Below are 20,707 nucleotides of genomic sequence, written 5' to 3' on the forward strand. Positions count from 1 at the left end.
TATACAATATTTGTCCTTTTGCAACTGACTAAATTCACTCAGCATAATACCTTCCAGATTCCTCCATGTTATAAGATGTTTAACCAATTCATTGTTGTTCTTTATCATTGCATAGTATTCCATTGTGTGACTATACCATAATTTGTTTATCCATTCGTCCTTTGATGGGCACCTAGGTTGTTTCCATCTTTTTGCTATCATGAACAGTGCTGCAATGAACGTGCGTGTGCATATATCTGTTCGTGTGGCTCTTATTTCTCTAGGATATATTCCAAGGAGTCGGATTGCTGGATCGTATGGTACTTCTATTTCTAGCTTTTTAAGGAGGCACCAAATCAATTTCCAAAGTGGCTGTACCATGTTACATTCCCACCAGCAGTGTATAATGTTCCAGTCTCTCCACAACCTCTGCAACATTTATTATTTTGTGTTTTTTGGATTAATGCTAGCCTTGTTGGGGTGAGATAGTATCTCATTGTAGTTTTGATTTGCATTTCTTTAATGGCTAATGATTGTGAGCGTTTCCTCATGTGTCTGTTAGCCGCCTGAATGTCTTCTTTGCTGAAGTCTGGTGATCTACTTCTAAAAAAATAAAATAAAATTGACCAGTGAAAACCTTATGAATAGCTGTGGAACATTGTCTGATATAGTGCTGGACGATGAGCCCCTTAGGTTGGAAGGCACTCAAAATACAACTAGGGAAGAGCTACCTCCTCAAAGTAGAGTCAACCTTAATGACATGGACAGAGTGAAGCTTTCAGGACCTTCATTTCCTGATGTGGCACGACTCAAAATGGAAAGAAACAGCTGCAAACATCCATTAATACTTGGAATGTGGAATGTATGAAGTATGAATCTAGAAAAATTTGAAGTCATCAAAAATGAAATGGAATGCATAAAAATAAATATCCTAGGCATATTAGTGAGCTGAAACCGACTGGTATTGGCCATTCTGAATTGGACAACCATATGGTCTACTATGCCAGGAGTGACAAATTGAAGAGGAATGGCGTCACATTCATTGTCAAAAAGAACATTTCAAGATCTATCCTGAAGTACAGTGCTGTCGGTGATGGGATAATGTCCATATGCTTACAAGGAAGACCAGTTAATACAACTATTCAAATTTATGCACCAATCACTAAGGCCAAAGATTAAGAAGTGGGCAATTTGTACCAACTTCTGCAGTCTGAAACTGATCAAACATGCAGTCAAGATGCATTGATAATTACTGATGATTTGAATGTGAAAGTTGGAATAAACAAAGAAGGATCGGTGGTTGGAAAATATGGCCTTGGTGATAGAAACAGCGTTGGAGACTGAATGATAGAATTTTGCAAGACCAATGACTTCTTCATTGCAAATACCTTTTTTCAACAACGTAACTGGTGACTATACATGTGGACCTTGCTGGATGGAATACACAGAAATCAAATCGAGTACATCTGTGGAAAGAGATGACGGAGAAGCTCAACATCATCAGAACAAGGCCAGGGGCCGGCTGTAGAACAGACCATCAGCTGCACACATGCAAGTTCAAATTGAAGCTGAAGAAAATTAAAACAAGTCCACGAGAGCCAAACTACAACCTTGAGTATATTCCTCCTGAATTTAGAGACCATCTCAAGAGTAGATTTGACACGGTGAATACTAATGCCTGAAGGCCCAATGAGTTGTGGGATGACATCAAGAACATCATACGTGAAGAAAGCAAAAGGTCATTAAAAAGACAGGGGAGAAAGAAAAGACCAAAATGGATGTCAGAAGAGACTCTGAAACTTGCTCTTGAACCTAAAGTAGCTAAAGCAAATGGAAGAAATGATGAAGTAACAGAGCTGAACAGAAGAGTTCAAATGGTGGCTCCAGAAGACAAAGTAAAGTATTATAATGAAGTGTGCAAAGACCTGGAGTTAGAAAAACAAAAAGGAAGAACACAGTTGGCATTTCTCAAGCTGAAAGAACTCAAGAAAAAATTCAAACCTCTGTTTGCAGTATTGAAGGATTCTATAGACAAAATATTGAACGACACAGAAGCATCAAAAGAAGATGGAAGAATATACAGAGTCATGTACCAAAAAGAATTGGTCAGTGTTCAACCACCTCAGGAGGTAACATATGATCAAGAACTGATGTTACTGAAGGAAGAAGGCATTGGCAAAAAGCAAGACTCCAGGAATTAACGGAATACCAATGGAGATGTTTAAACAAATGGATGCAAAAGTGGACATGCTCACTTGTCTATGCCAAGAAATTTGGAACACAGCCACCTGGCCAACTGACTGGAAGAGATACATTTTTATGCCCATTCCAAAAAAAGGTGATCCAATGGAATGCAGAAATTATCAAACCATATCATTAATATCACACGCAAGTAAAATTTGCTGAGTATAATTCAAAAACAGTTGCAGCAACTGTTCACCAGGGGACTGCCAGAAATTCAAGCCTGATTCAGAAGAGGAACAAGGGATATCATTGTTGACATCAGATGGATCTTGGCTGAAAGCCGAGAATCCCAGAAAGATGTTTACCTCTGTTTTATTGACTATGCAAAGGCATTTGACTATGTGGATCATAACAAATTATGGATAACATTACAAAGAACAGGAATTCCAGAACACTTAATTGTACTCACGTGGACCCTGTATGTAGACCAAGAGGCAGTCGTTCAAACAGAACAAGGGAATATTGCATGGTTTAAAATTAGGAAAGGTGTGTGTCAGGGATGTATTCTTTAACCATACTTATTCAATCTGTATGCTGAGCAAATAATCCAAGAAGCGGGACTATATGAAGAAGAACGTGGCATCAGGATTGGAGGAAGACTTATTAACAACATGTGATATGCAGATGACACAGCCTTGCTTGCTGACAGTGGAGAGGACTTGGTGTACTTACTGATGAAGATCAAAGACTACAGCCTTCATTATATGGATTACACCTCAACGTAAAAAAAAAGAAATCCTCATAACTGGACCAATAAGCAACATCATGATAAATGGAGAAAATATTGAAGTTGTCAAGGATCTCATTTTACTTGGATCCACAATCAACACCTATGGAAGCAGCAGTAAAGAAATCAAATGATGTATTGTGTTGGGAAAATCTGCTGCAAAAGACCTCTTTAAAGTGTTAAGAAGCAAAGATGTCACTTTGAGGACCAAAGTGCGCCTGACCCATGCCATGATATTTTCAGTCACCTTATATGCATGCGAAAGCTGGACAGTGAATTAGGAAGACCGAAGAAGAATTGATGCCTTTGAATTATAGTGTTGGCAAAGAATATTGAATAGACCATGGACCGCTGGAAGAATGAACAAATCTGTCTTGGAAGAAGTACAGCCAGAATACTCCTTAGAAGTGAGGATGGCGAGATTTCTTCTTATGTACTTCCAACATGTTATCTGGAGGACTAGTCCCTCAAGAAGGACATCATGTTTGGTAAAGTAGGGGGTCAGCAAAAAAGAGGAAGACCCTCAAGGAGATGGATTGATACAGTGGCTGCAACAATGGACGCAAACAGCAACAATTGTGAGGATGGTACAGGAGTAGGCAACGTTTTCTTCTGTTGTACATAGGGTCGCTATGAGTCAGAACCAACTCAACAGCACCTAACAACAACAGATAACTAAAACAGTCCTGTGTGACTCATTCTACACCTACTTTAGTGGGTCCTTATATGGATTGAGGAAGTTAAAACATGTTAAGCACTCAGCATATGGTGAGTGCTCAGAAGTTTAGCTATGCTCAGTATTATGTCACAGAGGTCGCCTGTGCAATTAGTCATGTTCAAGCTCCTCATGAGAACACTGACCTGAGGAGTCCAGACTGATAGTTGGTCAGGAGGGTCTGCTGTACTTTTTGGATGGATTGCCTACTAAGCTAATATCTATACTTTGGTAGACATGAGTGTTGCCCCTTTTCAAGAAGGAGGTCCAACTGGAAAATCCATGGGTCAAAAGAGCACCAGGGATTAGAGCCTGCTGTTCAGAGTGGCCTTTGAGCAAACCTTTCTGGAGGCAGGAATGCCTTGTTTGGTTTGTGCTTTTTAATTTATGTTCTGGGTAAGGGAGCAGTCTTGGTCTTCTGACATCTGGGGCATCAGGATTTAAGGAATTGACATTGGTTCGTAAAGCTGGAAAGAGTAAGCCTCCCACGTCTGCCAGGTTGTGAGAGTGTCTTTGACCTCAGGCCATCATTTCCTCCAGTTGCCTTTGCTTACTGAAGTCCTTTGCCCACTCCTTTGGAGGAGGCACGTGTAGTGTCTTTGGAGCCAGAGAGATCCAGTATTAGATTTCAGCTGCTTCACCTACTAGTTGGGTGATGTTGGAAAAATCACCCAGCGTCTCTGAGTCCCCAGTTTTTTCATCTCTCAAAAGATGATGAAACTTACCTCAAAGTTGCTGTGAAAATTAAATGAGATGTGTGTGTTGTTAGTTGCCGTTGAGTCAGCTCCAGCTCATGGCGACCCATGTATAATAGAATGATACACTGGTCCTGTGCCATCGTCGTGATCACCATCATGCTTGAGTCCATTGTTGCCTTCCAATCTAGACTGCTTATCTTCCAGCACGATATCGGACAGTATTTGGCTGTGATTCATAGCGTTTTCAATGGCTAATTTTCAGAAGTAGATCACCAGGCCTTTCTTCCTACTCTGTCTTAGTCTAGAAGCTCTACTGAAACCTGTCCACCATGGGTAACCCTGCTGGTATTTGAAATACTTGTGGCAGAGCTTCTAGTATCACAGCAACATACAAGCCACTGCAGTATGGCTCTTGGTATATACTAAGTGCTCAATAAACAATTAACACTTCTTCCTTTCCTAAAATATAGGAAAGAGAAAGCACATAAGAAAACACCTTAAAGGCAAGGAAACTGAGACCAGCCAAGGGTGGCAGCTGCCCAAGGTGGCTGGAAACTGGCGAGAGAGCAAGAGTTTGATTAAAAGAAAACCCAAACCCGTTCCTGTCGAGTCTATTCCAACTCATAGCGACCCTATGGGACAGAATAGAACTGCCCCAAAGGGTTTCCAAGAATGTATATATTTATGGAAGCAGACTGCCACATCTTTCTTCCACAGAACGGCTGGTGGGTTTGAACTGCTGACCTTTTGGTTAGCAGCTGAGGGCTTAGCCACTGCACCACCAGGTCTCCTGGGATTTGATTAGGAGATTTTTTTTTTTTTTTTTTTTTTTTTTACTGAATCTGTAACTATAGTTCAGTAGCTCTAGATCCAGTTCAAGAAACATGTATTGAGCATTTCGGGTAGAGAAGGTCCCTGCCCCTCCTGCTTCTTCCCCAGCCTAAGACGAGCAGGTGTGATTTGGCCTGTCTGGCTGCGTTTATTCTTTTATTCAGCACACATTTAGCGCTAAAGCATGAGGATGATGTTCATTATGGCAGCATACAGTGGGATATTTGCAGAACCCTTGAGTCATGGCTGGAGCAAGATTGAGACACAATGAAAAAGCCACTGAGTGGCAGGGAGGGAGGCTTGGAAGGACATGCTGAGCATCTATTAAAGCAGTAGTAGTCGGATGAAAAGCTCCCCAGCCGATCGTGGGTGCCTCCATCCAGCAGGGTGGTTCACGCCAGTCTTCTGTCCCAGGATGTGCAGCCTTGGTCCTTCACAGTGGGGTGTCTTCAGCCTCCCCCAGAGACTCTGTACTCCCAGCAACTTGGTGTCTGAATGCCTACCCTATCCCTGTCCCTGCCCCACCTCTCTAAGGAGGGGCCGTCATAGGGAACATTGACCACCAGGCCTGGATCTGCGAGGTGTGTGTGACAAGCAGCCCCAGGAGTGACCCCAATCATGCTTACCCTGACCAGGAGGAGAGACACTGAGGGCTTCCTGGACTGGTGTGACCCACATTTTCCAGAGCACTGGGCAGAGCGCTCAGAAACCCTGCTGGCATAGTGGTTAAGAATTTGGCTGCTAACCAAAAGGTTAGCAGTTTGAATCCACCAGGCACTCCTTGGAAACCCTATGGGGACCGTTCTACTCTGTCCTATAGGGCTGCTATAAGGTCACTATGAGTCGGAATCAACTCGATGGCAATGGGTTTGGTTTGGTTTTTGGTTTGGGCAGGGCTGTCAGCTCTCACCTTCCCTGACTGGATGGGCCTGCCTTTGCCGTCACTGAGCTGACTGTTGGCAGGACACCCAAGTCCTCAGCAGCAGAGATGGTGAGGCGAGTGCATCTCCTGCCCAATCAGGGATGCTGCTCTGGGTTACCGGGGTGGGTGTAGAGGTGGGAGGCAGGGTGCTTGATAAGCGCTCTGAGCTCTCCTCAGAGCATGCCCTCCATCATCAGCTTCCACAGCCCTGTTCCCTCTGACCTCCGCCTCCCATCAGCCCTAGCCTTGCAGAGCCAAGCCCCCAAAAGGCTCTCAGGAGCCATCTCCAGAGCTAGAAGCTTCTCACAGCTCTGAGCCTCTTTGGGGCTTGTCTTAGTCATCTAGTGCTGCTATAACAGAAATATCACAAATGGATGGCTTTAACAAAGAGAAGTTTATTTTCTTACAGTAAATAGGCTAAAAGTCCAAATTTAGGGTGTCAGCTCCAGGGGAAGGCTTTTTCTCTCTGTTGGCCATCTCATCAATGTTCCCCTGGACTAGGAGCTTCTCTGCGTGGGGACCCTGGATCCAAAGGACATGCTCTGCTCCTGGCACTGCTTTCTTGGTGGTATGAGGTCCCCCTGTCTCTCTGCTTACTTCTATCTTTTATATCTCAAGAAATTGCCTCAGGACACAATCCAATCTTGTAGATTGAGTCCTGCCTTACTAATACAACTGCCACCCATCCTCCCTCCTTAACATCATAGAGGCAGGATTTACAACATACAGGAAAATCACACAATATCAGGAATCATGGCCCAGCCAAACTGATGCACACTTTTTTGGGGGGACATAATTCAGTCCATGACAGGGCTGTAATTAGACTCAGGCCTGAACTGGTTTGCTAAAAGGCCCTTTTTTATTTTTATTTTTTTAATTTTATTATAGTAAAAAATATATAACATAAAGCTTTTTTTTTTTTAAATTGTGGTAAAGTATATTTAACAAAAAGTACCATTTTCACCATTTTAAAGGGTACAATTCAGTGACATTAATTACTTTCACCATGTTATGCTACCTTTGCCACTATCCATTTCTAAAAGATTTTCATCACCCTAAACAGAAACTCAGTACCCCTTGGGCAATAACTCCCATTTCCCTCCTCCCACCAGCCCATGGTAATCACTACAAACTTTTGTCTCTCTACATTTGCTAATTCTAGATATTTTATGTAAGTGGGAATCATATCATACAATGTTTGTCCTTTGTGACTGACTTATTTCATTCAGCATGATATTTTCAAGGTTCATCCAAGTTCTGATAGCATGTGTCATGGATTGAATTATGTCCCCCCAAAAATGTGTGTATCAATTTGGCTGGGCCATGATTCCCAGTATTTGTATGGTTGTTCTCCATTTTGTGATTGTAATTTTATGTTAAAGAGGATTAGAATGGGATTGTAACACCCTTACTAAGGCCACATCTCTGATCCAGTGTAAAGGGAGTTTCCCTGGGGTGTGGCCAGCACCATCTTTTATCTTAACAAGAGATCAAAGGAAAGGGAAGCAAGCAGAGAGGGAGGGACCTCAGACCACCAAGAAAGCAGTGCTAGGAGCAGAGCATGTCCTTTGGACCCGAAGTTCCTGTGCAGAGAAGCTTCTAGTCCAGGGGAAGACTGATGACGACGAGGACCTTCCTCCAGACCCGACAGAGAAAGCCTTCCCCTGGAGCTGATGCCCTGAATTTGGACTTCTAGCCTACTAGACTGTGAGAAAATAAATTTCTCTTTGTTAAAGCCATCCACTTGTCGTATTTCTGTTAGAGCAATACTAGATGACTAAGACAGCATGTATCAGAACTTCATTTCTCTTATGATTTAGTAATATTCCATTGTATGAACATACCATATTTTATTTATCAGTTTGTTTCCACCTTTTGGCTATTGTGAGTAATGCTGCAGTAAACATTGATGTTCAAGTATCTGCTGGAGTCCCTGCTTTCATCTCTTGGGTATATACCTAGGAGTGGAATTGCTGGGCCATATGGTAATTCCATCTTTAACTTTTTGAGAAAATGCCAAATTGTTTTCCATAGCAAAAAGGCTCTTTTTTTAAAGTCATTCTGAATATGTAAAAAACTGGGTGTAACAAAATCAAGAGAAAGGAGATTCTCTTCCCCAACTTCCCTGATTACCCTAGTTACCCTGCCAGGCTGTGGGGTCTGACCCTGTAGCATGAAGGAGCTGGACCAGCAGGTTGTAAGACCCCTTTCCAGCCTCCATGCTGTGCATCCATGGTGCTGTGACCATGCTGATCAGTCCTTGTTGCTGGCTGCTCTGAACATCTGCTCCCCAAAGGCCTTAGAAGCCTGAGGGGGCTTTCTGAAGCAGCAAAGCTTCCCTGTGGCTTCAGGCGAAGAGCATTTTCTTCTCTTCTAAGCCTAAACTTGGGTGGTTATTAATAAAAGTATAGTAGGTAACTCAGTACTAACAAGATTACTGGATTAACCCAGGTACTCTGCATGGTTTACCATATCTCTCTATCTGTCCATCCACCCATCCCTCTATCTCATATAAACCAGTTGCCATCAACTTGATTCCAACTCATGGCGACCCCGTGTGTGTCAGAGTAGAACTGTGCTCCATAGCATTTTCAAGGCTATGACCTTTTGGAAGCAGATCGCCAGGCCTGTCTTCCAAGGCACCTCTGGGTGGACTTGAGCCTCCAGTCTTTTGGTGAGCAGCTGAGCACATTAACTGTTTGTACCACACTGGGATGCCTGTCTGTTTCACAACTCATATAGTATTTATTGTATGCCTGGCACTGTTCAAAGCCCTTTTCATATATTAACTCATTCAAACCTCACAACAGCCCTATAGAGAGATTCTCTTATTGTCTTCCCACCACCCATCTGTCAGTTTGTCATACTGTGGTGGCTTACTTGTTGCTGTGGTGCTGGAAGCTATGCCACCAATATTTCAAATACCAGCAGGGTCACCCATGGTGGATGGGTTTCAGCAGAGCATCCAGACTAAGACAGAGTAGGAAGAAAGGCCTGGCAATCTACTTCTGAAAATTAGCCAACGAAAACTCTATGGATCACGAGAGAATATTGGAAGATGAGCCCCCTAGGCTGGAGGGCACTCAGAATACACAGTGGCTGCAACAGTGGACTTAAGCATACCAATGATCGTGAAGATGGAACAGGACAGAGCAATGTTTTGTTCTGTTGTACATGGGATTGCCATGAAGTTGAGCAGACTTAACAGCAACTAACAACAATTGTCCTCATTTTACAGATGAAGAAACTGAGGCAAAGATAAACAACTTGTTCAAGGTCCCACAGTCAGGAATCGGCAGAGTCAGAATTTGAACCCCGGGCTATCTGGCTCCAGAGTCTGTGTGTAACCCCTATATCACACTGCTTCTCGCCATTAGCCATGGGAGAAGGGGTGCCGAGGGGTCTCCCTCCCCTGCATGGGGTTGTACCCTCACTTCTGCATGTTGGCCATGCCCTGGGTGTCTGTATAACCCAGCAGGAGGAGGCAAGCCGTTCCCTCTCTCTATCTTGGCCCCTTGCAGGGCCCTGGGGCCGAGTAGGCACATTGCACCTACGGAGCGAATCTGCTGGTGGAATACAGCAGGTTTCAGAAAGGGAGATGCGAGGGCTGGGGATGGGCTGTTAGGAAGCCTTTACAGAGATGAGTGGAAACATGATGAGATTCCTGAATAAGGAAATGAGAAACGAACCTGGGGACAGCAGGGACAGTTTGGAACACTGGAGGCTGCCCTGTCTGTAACTCTGAGTGGTACCTGCTGCTAAGCTCGGTGGACAGGGAGCTGTGCCCTCGAAGATGCCCTCTAATCACCAGCTGCTGCCCCGGGGTACCTAGACTGGCTCCATAAGTGGTACATTACAGCCCCTTCTGCAGACAGGGTGTGAACTAGGGATGTAGAGGTCCGTGTGCAGCCAGACCACACAGAGCAGGGCAGGTGTGTTCCAGAAAACGAGGGCTTGGAGAAACGCACTTAAATAGGAGCTGAATAACCAGGAAAGTTCAGCCATGTCCTTATCAAGAGCAAACTTACATTCCAGAGAAGTGGCTTTTGAGAGACTCCACAAGACAGCTCCACCCTGCCTGGCTCTGGCTAAGCTTGCCCCCTGCCTGTGCTCTGCACACCTATCGCCACTGGTAAATCCCTCCTAGAGCCAGATCCTTCCTCTGGCAACAGTGTCCAGCAAGAATCAATAACTTTATTTTGTATCGATTGCATTTACTTCTACTTTCCACTTATGGAAAGCAATAACTACTTTTCCCTTTTCATATAAGTAAAAAGAGCAAATCAATTTAAGGACAAGTACTATTATATGTGGAAGAGAAATTTTGCAAAATTATTAGGGTGATACTCAAATTCACTCATTTATTCATGCACTCATCAAATACTTGTCAAGTGCTTACCGTGTCTCAGGTACCGTTGTGGGCACTTTAATAGAGGCGAAGTCCCACCCTTATGTAGCTTATATTCTCAAGAGGGGAGGCAGACAGTGTACAAACAGGTTAACATGTTAGGGAAAAATGGGTGCTATGAAGGCAAAAACTACAGGGGAAGGGGACAGAAGCCTGTGGGAGGAAATCCTATTTTAGATAGTGTGATATTTGAGCAGAGACACAAATCAAGTGAAGCAGAGTCTTATGAGTAAAGAACATTCTAGAAAGAGAGAACTGCAAGTGCAAAAGCACTGAGACAGCAGCATGCTAGGAGGGCCTGAGTAGACACTGTTTGGGAAAGGCAAGTTTAGGAAACACTGGACTAAGTTCTCCAATGTCCCTTCCAACTCCAACTCATAGTGACCCAGGACAGAGTAGAACCACCCTATAGGGTTTCCAAGGCCATAATCTTTCTGGAAGCAGACTGCCACATCTTTCTCCTGCAGAGCAGCTGGTGGGTTCAAACCACTGACCTTTCAGTTAGTAGCCAAGCCCTTAACCACTGCACCACCAGGGTTCCTGGATGTCCCCTAAAGATGGGAAAATGGGAGGCAATCCAGGCTTCTATAACCCAGGCGTTATCTGTTTCCCTCCTGAGGAAAGGCATCAGATATTTTTAAGGTGCCGTTCTGGGGCCAGAAACCCTGGTGGCATAGTGGTTAAGTGCTATGGCTGCTGACCACAAAGGTTGGGAGTTTGAATCCACCAGGTGCTCCTTGGAAACTCTATGGGGCAGTTCTATTCTGTCCCATAGGGTTGCGATGAGTTGGAATCAACTCAATGGCAATGAGTTTTTTTGGTTTTTCTTCTAGGGTCTGGATATAGGGGAACAAAAATGAATCAGAGCAGTTCCTGGCTGCCCAGAGCTCCAGCACGGCCAAGCAGGGATGGGCCGGGGGAGACCAGGGGGCCAGAGGGCAGGAAGAACCCATCCAGGGGAAGCAGTGGGAGGCAGGACCACTGGTGGGCTAAGACTCCACACCCCTGGCACGTGCTGTATTTACAGAACACAGATTAAAAGATAACATTATTAAAACTCCTGAGACAGTGATGCAGAGCATTTGACCCCAGGTAGGGGGCCGTTCTGAGTACATGGGGCCCTGCATAACTGCACTGGTCACATGTGTGTCCACGAAGCTGGCCCTGGGAGGAGAGCAGCAGGATATTCTTCAGGTCCCTTGGCATTTCTGGGCCTCAGTTTCCTTTGGGTCACACAGGGTGGAGAGGCTCACCTCGTTCACAGAACAAAATGGGGTTCATGTAAGATCATATGTGGACTGGGAACTGGCAACCAGCAGAAAAAAGAGGCCCCTCTTTATCTGGACCTCTTTATCTGCCTCTCATGGGGTTCTGTGTCTCAGTCGCCCTCATTCTGCTGATGTGCTGGCTCCCTTTGCTTCCTTAGTTCTTCTCTGGTGTATTGAGCATCTACTATGTGCTAGACATTGTGCTAAGAACCTTGCATGCATTTAATCTTGATGACAGCCCTATCATGTGATGATGATAATAATAATAGCATTTGTGGGTAGGAGGGAGGGCAGAAGTTTTTGTCATTTCCCTGAGTTTCTGTTAAGGGCATTGGAAAAATTTGGAAGTGTATAGTGGTGACGGTTGTACAACATGATGAAAGCAATTAATGTCACTAATTAGTACACATAAAAAGTATTGAAATGGCAAGTGTTTTATTATATATATTTTGAACACAATTTTTTAAGAAAAGCATTTATGAATGCTTCTCTGGACTAGGTACTGTGCCAAGTGCTTTATGTGTGTTTACAGATGAATTCTCCAACAACCCTGTGAGGCAGGTATCATATTAGTCCCTTTGTACAGACGAAGAAACTAAGATTTAACGGAGTTAAATAGTGTTCTGAATGGATAGCTTGTAGGGGCACAGTTGAGGTTGGAGCCCAGGCAGTCATACGACCTCCATTATGCCCTCATTGACTCATGTTTTCTGCCCTCATCCAGCCTCCTTGCACAGGTTCCCGTCGCCACCCCAACATCTATCTGTAGAACATGGCATTTCAGCTTTGGCCTCTGCCACCCCCAACCCTCCTCCCTCAGCACTGCCTTGGCCAGATTCCCAGCAGAGGGCCTCCTGCTGGCCCAGCTCACCTTCTCAGACCAGTCCCCGCGTAGGTTGCTGGTCAGCTTTTGGAGCAGCCACTCTTGGGCCAGGAACCCACCCAAGTCTGGTCAGCTGTGGCAGGGGAGGGAAACAGGGTCCATGATACAGAAAGAACATGGCTCCCCCCATGGCTTCTTGAGCAGGGACCATGGAGAGTTGAGGCCTTGTCTGAGGGAGGAGTCAGCACATCCTGACCCTTAGTCTAAGCCCAGGCTGCTGTGGGGAAATCTATCACAAAGTCAAAAGCAGATGAACCCAGCTAGAGGGACAGGCTGCCAGTCCCAGGCAGTGACGGGAGCATTACCCCTCCTATTGGAATCAGCCACTGGGGGGACTTCCTTTGTGGCCCGGGGCTTCCTCACTGCCTTCATGGCCCAGGTGAAGGTGAGAGCCCCGGCTGTCACATGGTCTCTGGTTTGCTTCCCCCTCACCCTTTCTTTCTCTTCTCTCCTCCGTGTGGCAGAGCTCCACCTGGAAGGGAACTTCCTGCACCGCCTCCCCAATGAGGTCAGTGCCCTGCAGCACCTCAAGACCATTGACCTGTCCCGGAACCAGTTCCAAGACTTCCCCGAGCAGCTCACCACCCTGCCGGCACTGGAGACCATCAACCTGGAGGAGAACGAGATCGCGGGTGAGTGGTGGGTGAGGGCCCCAGTGCCAGCCTGGCCCGTCTGGCCCCGGGGGCTGCTGCTGCCTCCTGCACTTCCACTGTCCGCTGAGCAAGGCCCTTACAGGGCCAGGGCTCTGGAGTGAGCCCCTCCCAGGTGCGAGGAGAGGGTTGGACTTTCTGGTCTGAGATGCTGAGCAAAAGGCTCTGGGTCTGGCATGTAAACACTACACAGCCCTGCTACCTGCGGGTGCTGGACTGGTCACTTGAAGGCCTTGGCTTTCCTCACCGTGCAGCCCTAAACTAGCTGGGTGACCTTGGGCCACAAGCTCTCCCTCTCTGGGTCTCCGTCTGCCAGTCTAGGCTGTCTCTAAGACCCTTCAACTCCAACCCTCTGTAAACTAATTACAACCCAAGTCCCCACTCTCCTTTCCTGCCTTCACAGGGAGCTCTTCACCATTATTAAGCAGGGGCCATGAGGCGAACATGTTCAGAACAGCCCCTCTGTGCTGTCCACTACAATATGCTCCCCCCGTCAGTGCAGCCTCCCGGCACCCGCCACCGCCAAGGACCCTCTTGCTCTGGGTCTGAATTATGCAGGTCTCAGAGGGCCAGGTTCTGCTTAGGTGGGAGCAGTCCTTCTTTCCTCTTGCAGCAATCACGTACCTCTCCATCTCACCAGGCTGTCAGGAACACCGAGGGTCCTCTCTAGCTCACTGTCTAAGCTCCCCAGAGAGGACTGGCACTTACCAGCGTCCCTCTGTGCTCCTGCTTCCTCTGTTCTCTCCTTCCGCAGCCTCCACGTGCTCAACTCCAGCCTCGTTTCACCCTCTCTCATGTCGCCTGTACTGTCAATGCTGCCTAATGTCGATGGTAATTATAACCGCATTCAGCTATGCTTTTATTTTTGTAAGCTCTTCCACAGCTATTATGCCTTTGGATTAAAAGCAAGAGCTTTGTAGTGGCTGGGAGCTGTCTGGCAGGGCATGGTCTGCCTCGTGAGGTATGAGCGTCCCATCTCCCAGGGGTGCTGCAGACAGACTCTCACCCTTGCTGGGTGGGAGGTGGGATCAGCAGAGCTCTGAGTGTCTCAGGTTGCCTGACTCCATTCTTTCATAGATGGGTAAACTGAGGCCCAGAGAGGTTATGAGAGAGCATCAGGCCACACAGCGAGGCTGCGGAAGTGCTAGGATGAGAATACAAAACTCCAAAGCTCGGACCTGTGCCTGGGATAGGGCTCCCTGGCCTCTGAGAAGGCTCTGAGGATAGACTCTGGCTCAGTCTTGCCCTCCAAGACCAGAGCCCCCAAGTGTCTTGCTCCTGGGTTGGTGCCCTGGTCACATGGGCCTCTGTGGGGCTTGAGCAAGTGAGCAAGGCATGCCCAGAGTGCCTTTTCACCATGAGACCCCTCCTTCTTGTGCTGCCCGCGTCACTCAGGCTCTTGCCAGCAAACCCTGTGTTCCTGCCTAGGCCCCCCTTGCTGGCCCTTGCTGTCCTTCCTCTTATTCCTTGGGGCCTTTTCCAATTCCTCTCTTTCCTTCTGCTGCTCCTCCAAATGAGGTAGTAGCCCAGCAGGGGGTACTCCCTGCCGGTCCCAGCACCAGAGCTGGGCATATGGCTGGCAGGCAGGCGGGTCAGGACAAGCACCAGCCAGTGACTCCACTGCTTCCTAGCTATACCCCTGGAAGACTCACACACCCTCTCTGCACCTCAGCCTCTCATCTTAAGTGGAGGTTACCTCCCACCTTCCCCTGCTTCCTGCCCCCAGAGGTGGTCAGAGATGAGAAGGTGGCTATTCCCAAGCAGAGGAGCAAGCTGGGGTGGCATCTGTACTGGCTGTAGCACAGGGTGACAGACCCACTACTGCATCCCCTCCCCAGGCTGACAGCATCCTTCAGCAGCAGCAGCCCCAAAGCCAAGGCTGGCTGTGTTGCTCATGCTCTCACATGCATATCTCTGCTTTTCTGCAGTGACAGTAATAACCCCTCCATGTGGAAGCACCTTACAGTTTACCATGAATGCTCATGCACACTCCCACACATGATCGTCCCCATTTGACATATGTAGAAACTGAGGACCCAAAAAATTCTCCTAGCCTTCATGGCCTAGTACCGGTCTCACACCTGGTCAGGTAAAAGTCAAATACGACCACCGTGCTTCCTGTCAGTTCAGCCTGTGACAGAGCCCTTCTGCTGCCCAGCCTGAGCCAGACCTGGGGGATATCTGGGGGCTGTCTCTGTCTGGGAGAGACCCCTAGTTTTCCCCCAAGTGACCAGCTGCTCCCCAAGATGCTTGACTGACCCAGGCCCCTCCCTGCTGCGGGTGACCTCAGTCAATTCATTCTCTACCTCGCTCACTGGAGAGAAGGGCATATGGTGGCAGCCATGTGTCCTTGCTGGAGTCTCCTTCCTCCTACTTTCCACCTCTCCCTGATCTAGCTGTGCCAACAAATAGCCAGGAGTGAGGGGAGGATCAGCCACAAGCCTCTGTAGCTTCCCAGCCGTCTTAGTTACTTGAGTGGCTTCTCAACGCCCACACCAGGGCCAGGCCCGGCTTTAATAGCCTGCTTGGAGGGAAGTGAGCATGGAAGGGCAGGGAGAAGGAGGCTGTGATTAGAGCAAAGAAGGCGAGGACTGCACAGGCCTTCATTATGGAAATAGCTTGGCACAGTTTGCTGGTATAGCTGATCTCCTGCAGGATCTCATTGGAATAATTGTAATAGGAGCTTAGGATGCCTTCAGAGTGGCTTATTTTTTCCCCTTCAGAGCTCTCAGAGGGTGTTGGAAAATAAAAAAACAATTTTTTTTTTTTTTTTTTTGAGAAATAAGTTTGAGATGTATGAGTTCTCTTCAAGCCTTGGTTCGGTGAGCAGCAACAGCAGCTCTGAAACCAGTCCCCAGGGGCATCTGAACGAGCCCTCCCTGTCTGGACCTCCCCGGAGATGGGGACCTGCAGGGCTTACAGCATCCTGGGAGCCATTGTGGGCCCTGGCAGCCCCTTATGTCTGAATAGTGCTGCCACCAATCTTTCTCCACCCTCTGGGCCATTCTGTGGGGAGGGGAGGCTAGAGGGCTCCAGTCCGTGGAGGGGAGAAGGGACACGTTGGCTGCAGGGGGGCAGGGATGTTTTTGTCTGCTTTCTGATGTCATCTCCGGGAGACATGGTAGTGCCCATTCTTGGGGCTTACTGGTGGCCGCATGCCCTCAGGCCTCTCATCTGTGGGGCACGGGCTGCCTCGTTGCCTCCACCTTGTGCAGACCGCGCTCTGGCCCGTGTGCATGACCCTTCTCTGTCCTCCAGGGCAGACTCGGCATCCTCACATCTCGGGAGCTGTCCTGCCCTCCACCACACCCGGCTTCTAGTGTGGTGTCTGGTGTACAACAGGCGCTCAGCTGGTTGGGACACAGTGGGAATTCTAAAGCCTCGGTGGCCCCCCTGAGTTTACTGAGACACAAGAAGGCAGGTTTTGTCACTTTGCAGGCTGGGACCCATTAGAGAGTTATAAGGTCAAGTTAGTGGGTTGAGCTTCGCAGTTTTTTAATGACACAGAATAGAGAATGTCAGCATGCGTCACATGTAGTGTGGTGAATACTGTCCCATGAAGCTTTTTGCTTCAGTTTTACTATGTACGTACATAGGTATGCGTGCCGGGTTGTGATGTAAAATGGATTTCTTGTGTGAGTCGTGACCGAAAACTACTGAAAGCCACTCCCGTGAGTTGTTCCAAGTGACCTGGGGAGTTCGTTACTGACCAGCCTTGTCACCTGTCTTCTTGCAGCCCACACTCCCAGCCACACTGTACGTTCTTCCCTCCTCTCATCCCCACCAGGAGCAGAGTATCCATTGGCAAGATAAGCACGGTGCTTACCTCATTGGCCAGATCATCTGTATTTCACCGCATCTTTGTGAAATTGTTCGCTACAGATGAGTAAGTAAGCACAAGTAAGCCCGTGCTTACCTTGCTTACTGGGTTATCTGCCCCTGTCAGGGATTATAAATTTGAAAAGAGGCTTTGATTCTGTAAGAAGGTGCCATGGGGTTGGGAGACAGACAGATGCCAGCCATACCTAGAAGTAGAATCTTTGATGTGCTGAAAAAAATGTGAAATTGTTCAGTACAGATGATCTGGTAAGCAAAGAAAGCACCATGCTTACCTTGCCTATTGATTAATCCGCCCCTGACTCCCACTGCTCTCTCTCTCCATTGTGGTCATGTCACCTGTGACTGGTTGGAAGGGGTGGAGTGAAGGTGGACAGTGAGGCTTCAGCTGAGCATGGAGTCAGGTGGGTGACGGGTTTAGCACCACCTGACTGTTAATCCCCCCTCCACTCACCTATCCCTTCCCAGCCTGTGCTCTCAGTCTAGAAGTCCTTCCTCATCTCTTCCCACTTTCTCTGCCTGTGACCAATCCCCTGAGTCTGAAGGCTTGGGCCGGCTTCAGATGAGCAGGAGGCAGAGTAGGTCAAGGGGCTGCTTCCCTCTCCCCAGTTGGCCCCCTGGCAGACCACACAGTGACAAATGCCTTCCATCTCCCCGAGTCCCCTGGGGACAGGCTTGCCAGTACACACTTTGTTCTGGGCCCTCCTAAGAGGGAGAAAAGGGTTTGTAGCTTAGAAGATTTGTTCAGACAGCAGTCATTTACTAGTGTCTGGGATTTGGGACAGTCCCATATTTTCCAAAGCAGAAAGTGGTACATGGAAGCTTAGCAGTATTTATAAACAAAACTGCCTGGGGAAATCACGTAGCCTCTGGAGAAACAGGAGCTCCAGAGAAGAATGGGATTTGGGTCCTGACTTGAGGTTCATTCCAGACTGGAAGGGAAGTGTGAGGACAAGCAAATATTAAACTACTGGATGGGACATGGTTGTAGCCACGAGGGAGGTCAGAGTGCTGGAGAGAGGATTCCTGGGCTGAGGGTGGATGTCCATGTGTCCTTGAGAGGATCCAGGGAGGGTTGCTTGGGGAGGGGGAGGTATTTAATCTGGACCGAGAAAGAGGAAGTGGGGACATGATGGGTCATATGATGGCCTGTGAAGACGAGCAGTAAGCTCTCACCTGAGCAGCCGCCATGCCATGCTTGAATGTGGACGCAGGAGCAGCATCAAGTCCTAACCACTTGCCCACAAGTGCTTGATGTTGCATAGCAATTTAAAGTCCTGGAACATGTGGGGGTGAAGAGAAATCCAGTATTTAGTAAATTCCATTTTGCTAAGCGGGAGACTACTTCAGTTAAGCTAGAATTTAACTTTCCATAACCCTCAATTTGCTGTGTTTTTTTCCCTATGCACTCACTCGCTGTTCCAGAGAGAGCAAGAGGTCATAGGAAAACAAGTTCTTATTAAGAATGTAATAAATAGAGCAGTAACACTTTCTAAAAGAATGGTACTTGTATTAGGTAGGAATGCTTTGGGCTACGTTTACTCAGTTCTGCTCTTGAACTATTTCCCTTCTCACTACCTAGGCCAATATTTCTCCACGTGTTGTCCCAGGTCCAGCAGCATCAGCATTAGCTGGGAAGTTGTTAGAAAAAAACCTTACCCCACCCTTCACTATTAAATCAGAAACTCTGGAGGTGGGGCCAGAACTCTGTTTTAACGATTCGGATGCACAACGAAGTTTGAGAACCTCTGCCTTGACTCTAAAGAGCCCTGGTGGTGCAGTGGTTAAGCGCTGAGGTGCTAACTGAAACGTCAGCTGTTCAAACCTGCCAGCTGCTCCAAGGGAGAAAAATGTGGCAGTGTGCTTTCTTAACGATTACAACCTTGAAAACCCTATGGGGCAGTTCTACTCCGTCCTGTAGGGTTGCTATGAGTCAGAATCAACTCTATGGCAATGGGTTTGCTTTGGTTTGTCTCGGCTCTCCCTGCTCAAAGTAACAGCAGCATGGCATCACCTGGGAGCTTGTTAGAAATGCAGACCTCAGACCTCCTACATGAGAACTTGCCCCTTAGCAAGATCCCCAGGTGATCTGGCCCAGAAACTTCCCCTGGTGCTCTCAGCGTCTTCCTAGGCACCAGGTCCACCTTGGGGCACTGACTCTGTAATGGCCCCCCGTCCTCCCAAGCACAGAGCATGACTGCTCCTTAAACCTCACAGAATTTCTCAGAGTTTGCTCCACACGTCCCACATTCAAACTCCCTGGAGAGCCTGTTAAAAAGGCAGGCTCCTAGGTCCTGCCTCAGACTGACTGAACCACAGTGTCTGTGGATGAGACCAGGAATCTGTGTTTCTAGCAAGTGCCTTGGGGGTGGGGGAGGAGTCGATTTGAGAATCTCGGTGCACAGCTGTCTTTACCATTGTCTCCTCCTCCTTTCCCACGTCCATCCAGTCCATCCAGTCCCTGTGAGTCCTGCCCACTCTGCCTCCTCAATGTCTTTTTTTTTAATGTGATAAAAATGTACGTAACAAAACATTCGCCAATTCAACAATTTTTACATGTACGAGTCAATGACACTGATTATGTTCTTCATGTTGTACAACCATTATCACCATCCTTTTCCGAATTCTTCTACCACCATTAACATAACCTCAGTGTCCCCCTAAGCAAAAGCTCTCCTTCTCCCCCTCCCACCCGCCCCTGATAGCTGCTAATAAGGACCTCTGCCAGGAACTTTCCCTGGTGTCTTCAGTTTCTTCCCAGGTTTCTGTGTATTTGCCTATTTCATATATGTGAGATCAGTATTTGTCCTTTTGTGACTGATTTCACTCAGCATGATGTTTTCAAGGTTCATCCATATTGTGGCTTGTCTGACTCATTTTTACTAACTGGTCCCCCTGGTTCAGTCCTTCACTGTGGTTTATCTGGGCCAGGGCATCAGCTCTCAAGCATAAGGTTTGCCCAAATGCAGGACCTTGCCCTTGGGAATTCAGGATGGGAATGGAGGATGGTGGGGATTTGGAGACCACTCACCCTGCCCACTAGCCCACTGTTGGACCAGGGGCCCTGGACCCCAGACCCTTCCAGGGAACTGCAGCTTCCCTCTCATCCCCATCAGGAGAAGAGTTGTTCCAGGGCATGGTGTCTCTGCCATCCTCCCTAGCCCGGGGCACAAATGCCCAGCAGGACCCCAGGGGATGACACAGAAGCACTGAGTACCCAGTGCTGAGGGAGTGGGGCACATGGAGGGTGATCAGGGCAGGGAGGGCTTCTTGGAGGGGTGGCCATGAGGATGGCTGGAGAAACAGCGATGGAGCATGACCTGGGCTGGGGCGGGGTATAGACCCTGAGACCTGATCCTTCCTGCCTGGGAAAGGGACCCTCCTGCCATTTCAGTCCTTTCACCCCTGGTCCTTTTGTTCCACAGCACCGCCCACTGCTCCTGTCGTGGGGCAGGAAGAGAGTGTCACTACTACTCCTTCAACTGTTGTTGGTAGCCGGCAGCCCCCCACTCATGGCAGCCCCGTGCACAGTGGGATTCATAGGG

At 47.8% G+C, this 20,707-nt stretch overlaps 1 protein-coding gene across 2 annotated transcripts in view; it reads left to right on the top strand.

Annotated features, from left to right (window-relative positions):
- The window catches only part of LRRC20 (leucine rich repeat containing 20), a 124,262-nt gene that overhangs the window by 80,324 nt on the left and 23,231 nt on the right, over positions 1-20,707 (top strand). For both annotated transcript variants that reach the window (XM_004386370.2, XM_023740721.1), the window contains one exon: positions 13,140-13,307. In XM_004386370.2, coding sequence (XP_004386427.1) covers positions 13,140-13,307 — 168 coding nt within the window. The remainder of the gene's footprint in view (positions 1-13,139; positions 13,308-20,707) is intronic.

The sequence above is a fragment of the Trichechus manatus genome, unplaced genomic scaffold (genome assembly GCF_000243295.1).
Source record: "Trichechus manatus latirostris isolate Lorelei unplaced genomic scaffold, TriManLat1.0 scaffold00163, whole genome shotgun sequence".
Lineage (NCBI taxonomy): Eukaryota > Metazoa > Chordata > Mammalia > Sirenia > Trichechidae > Trichechus > Trichechus manatus.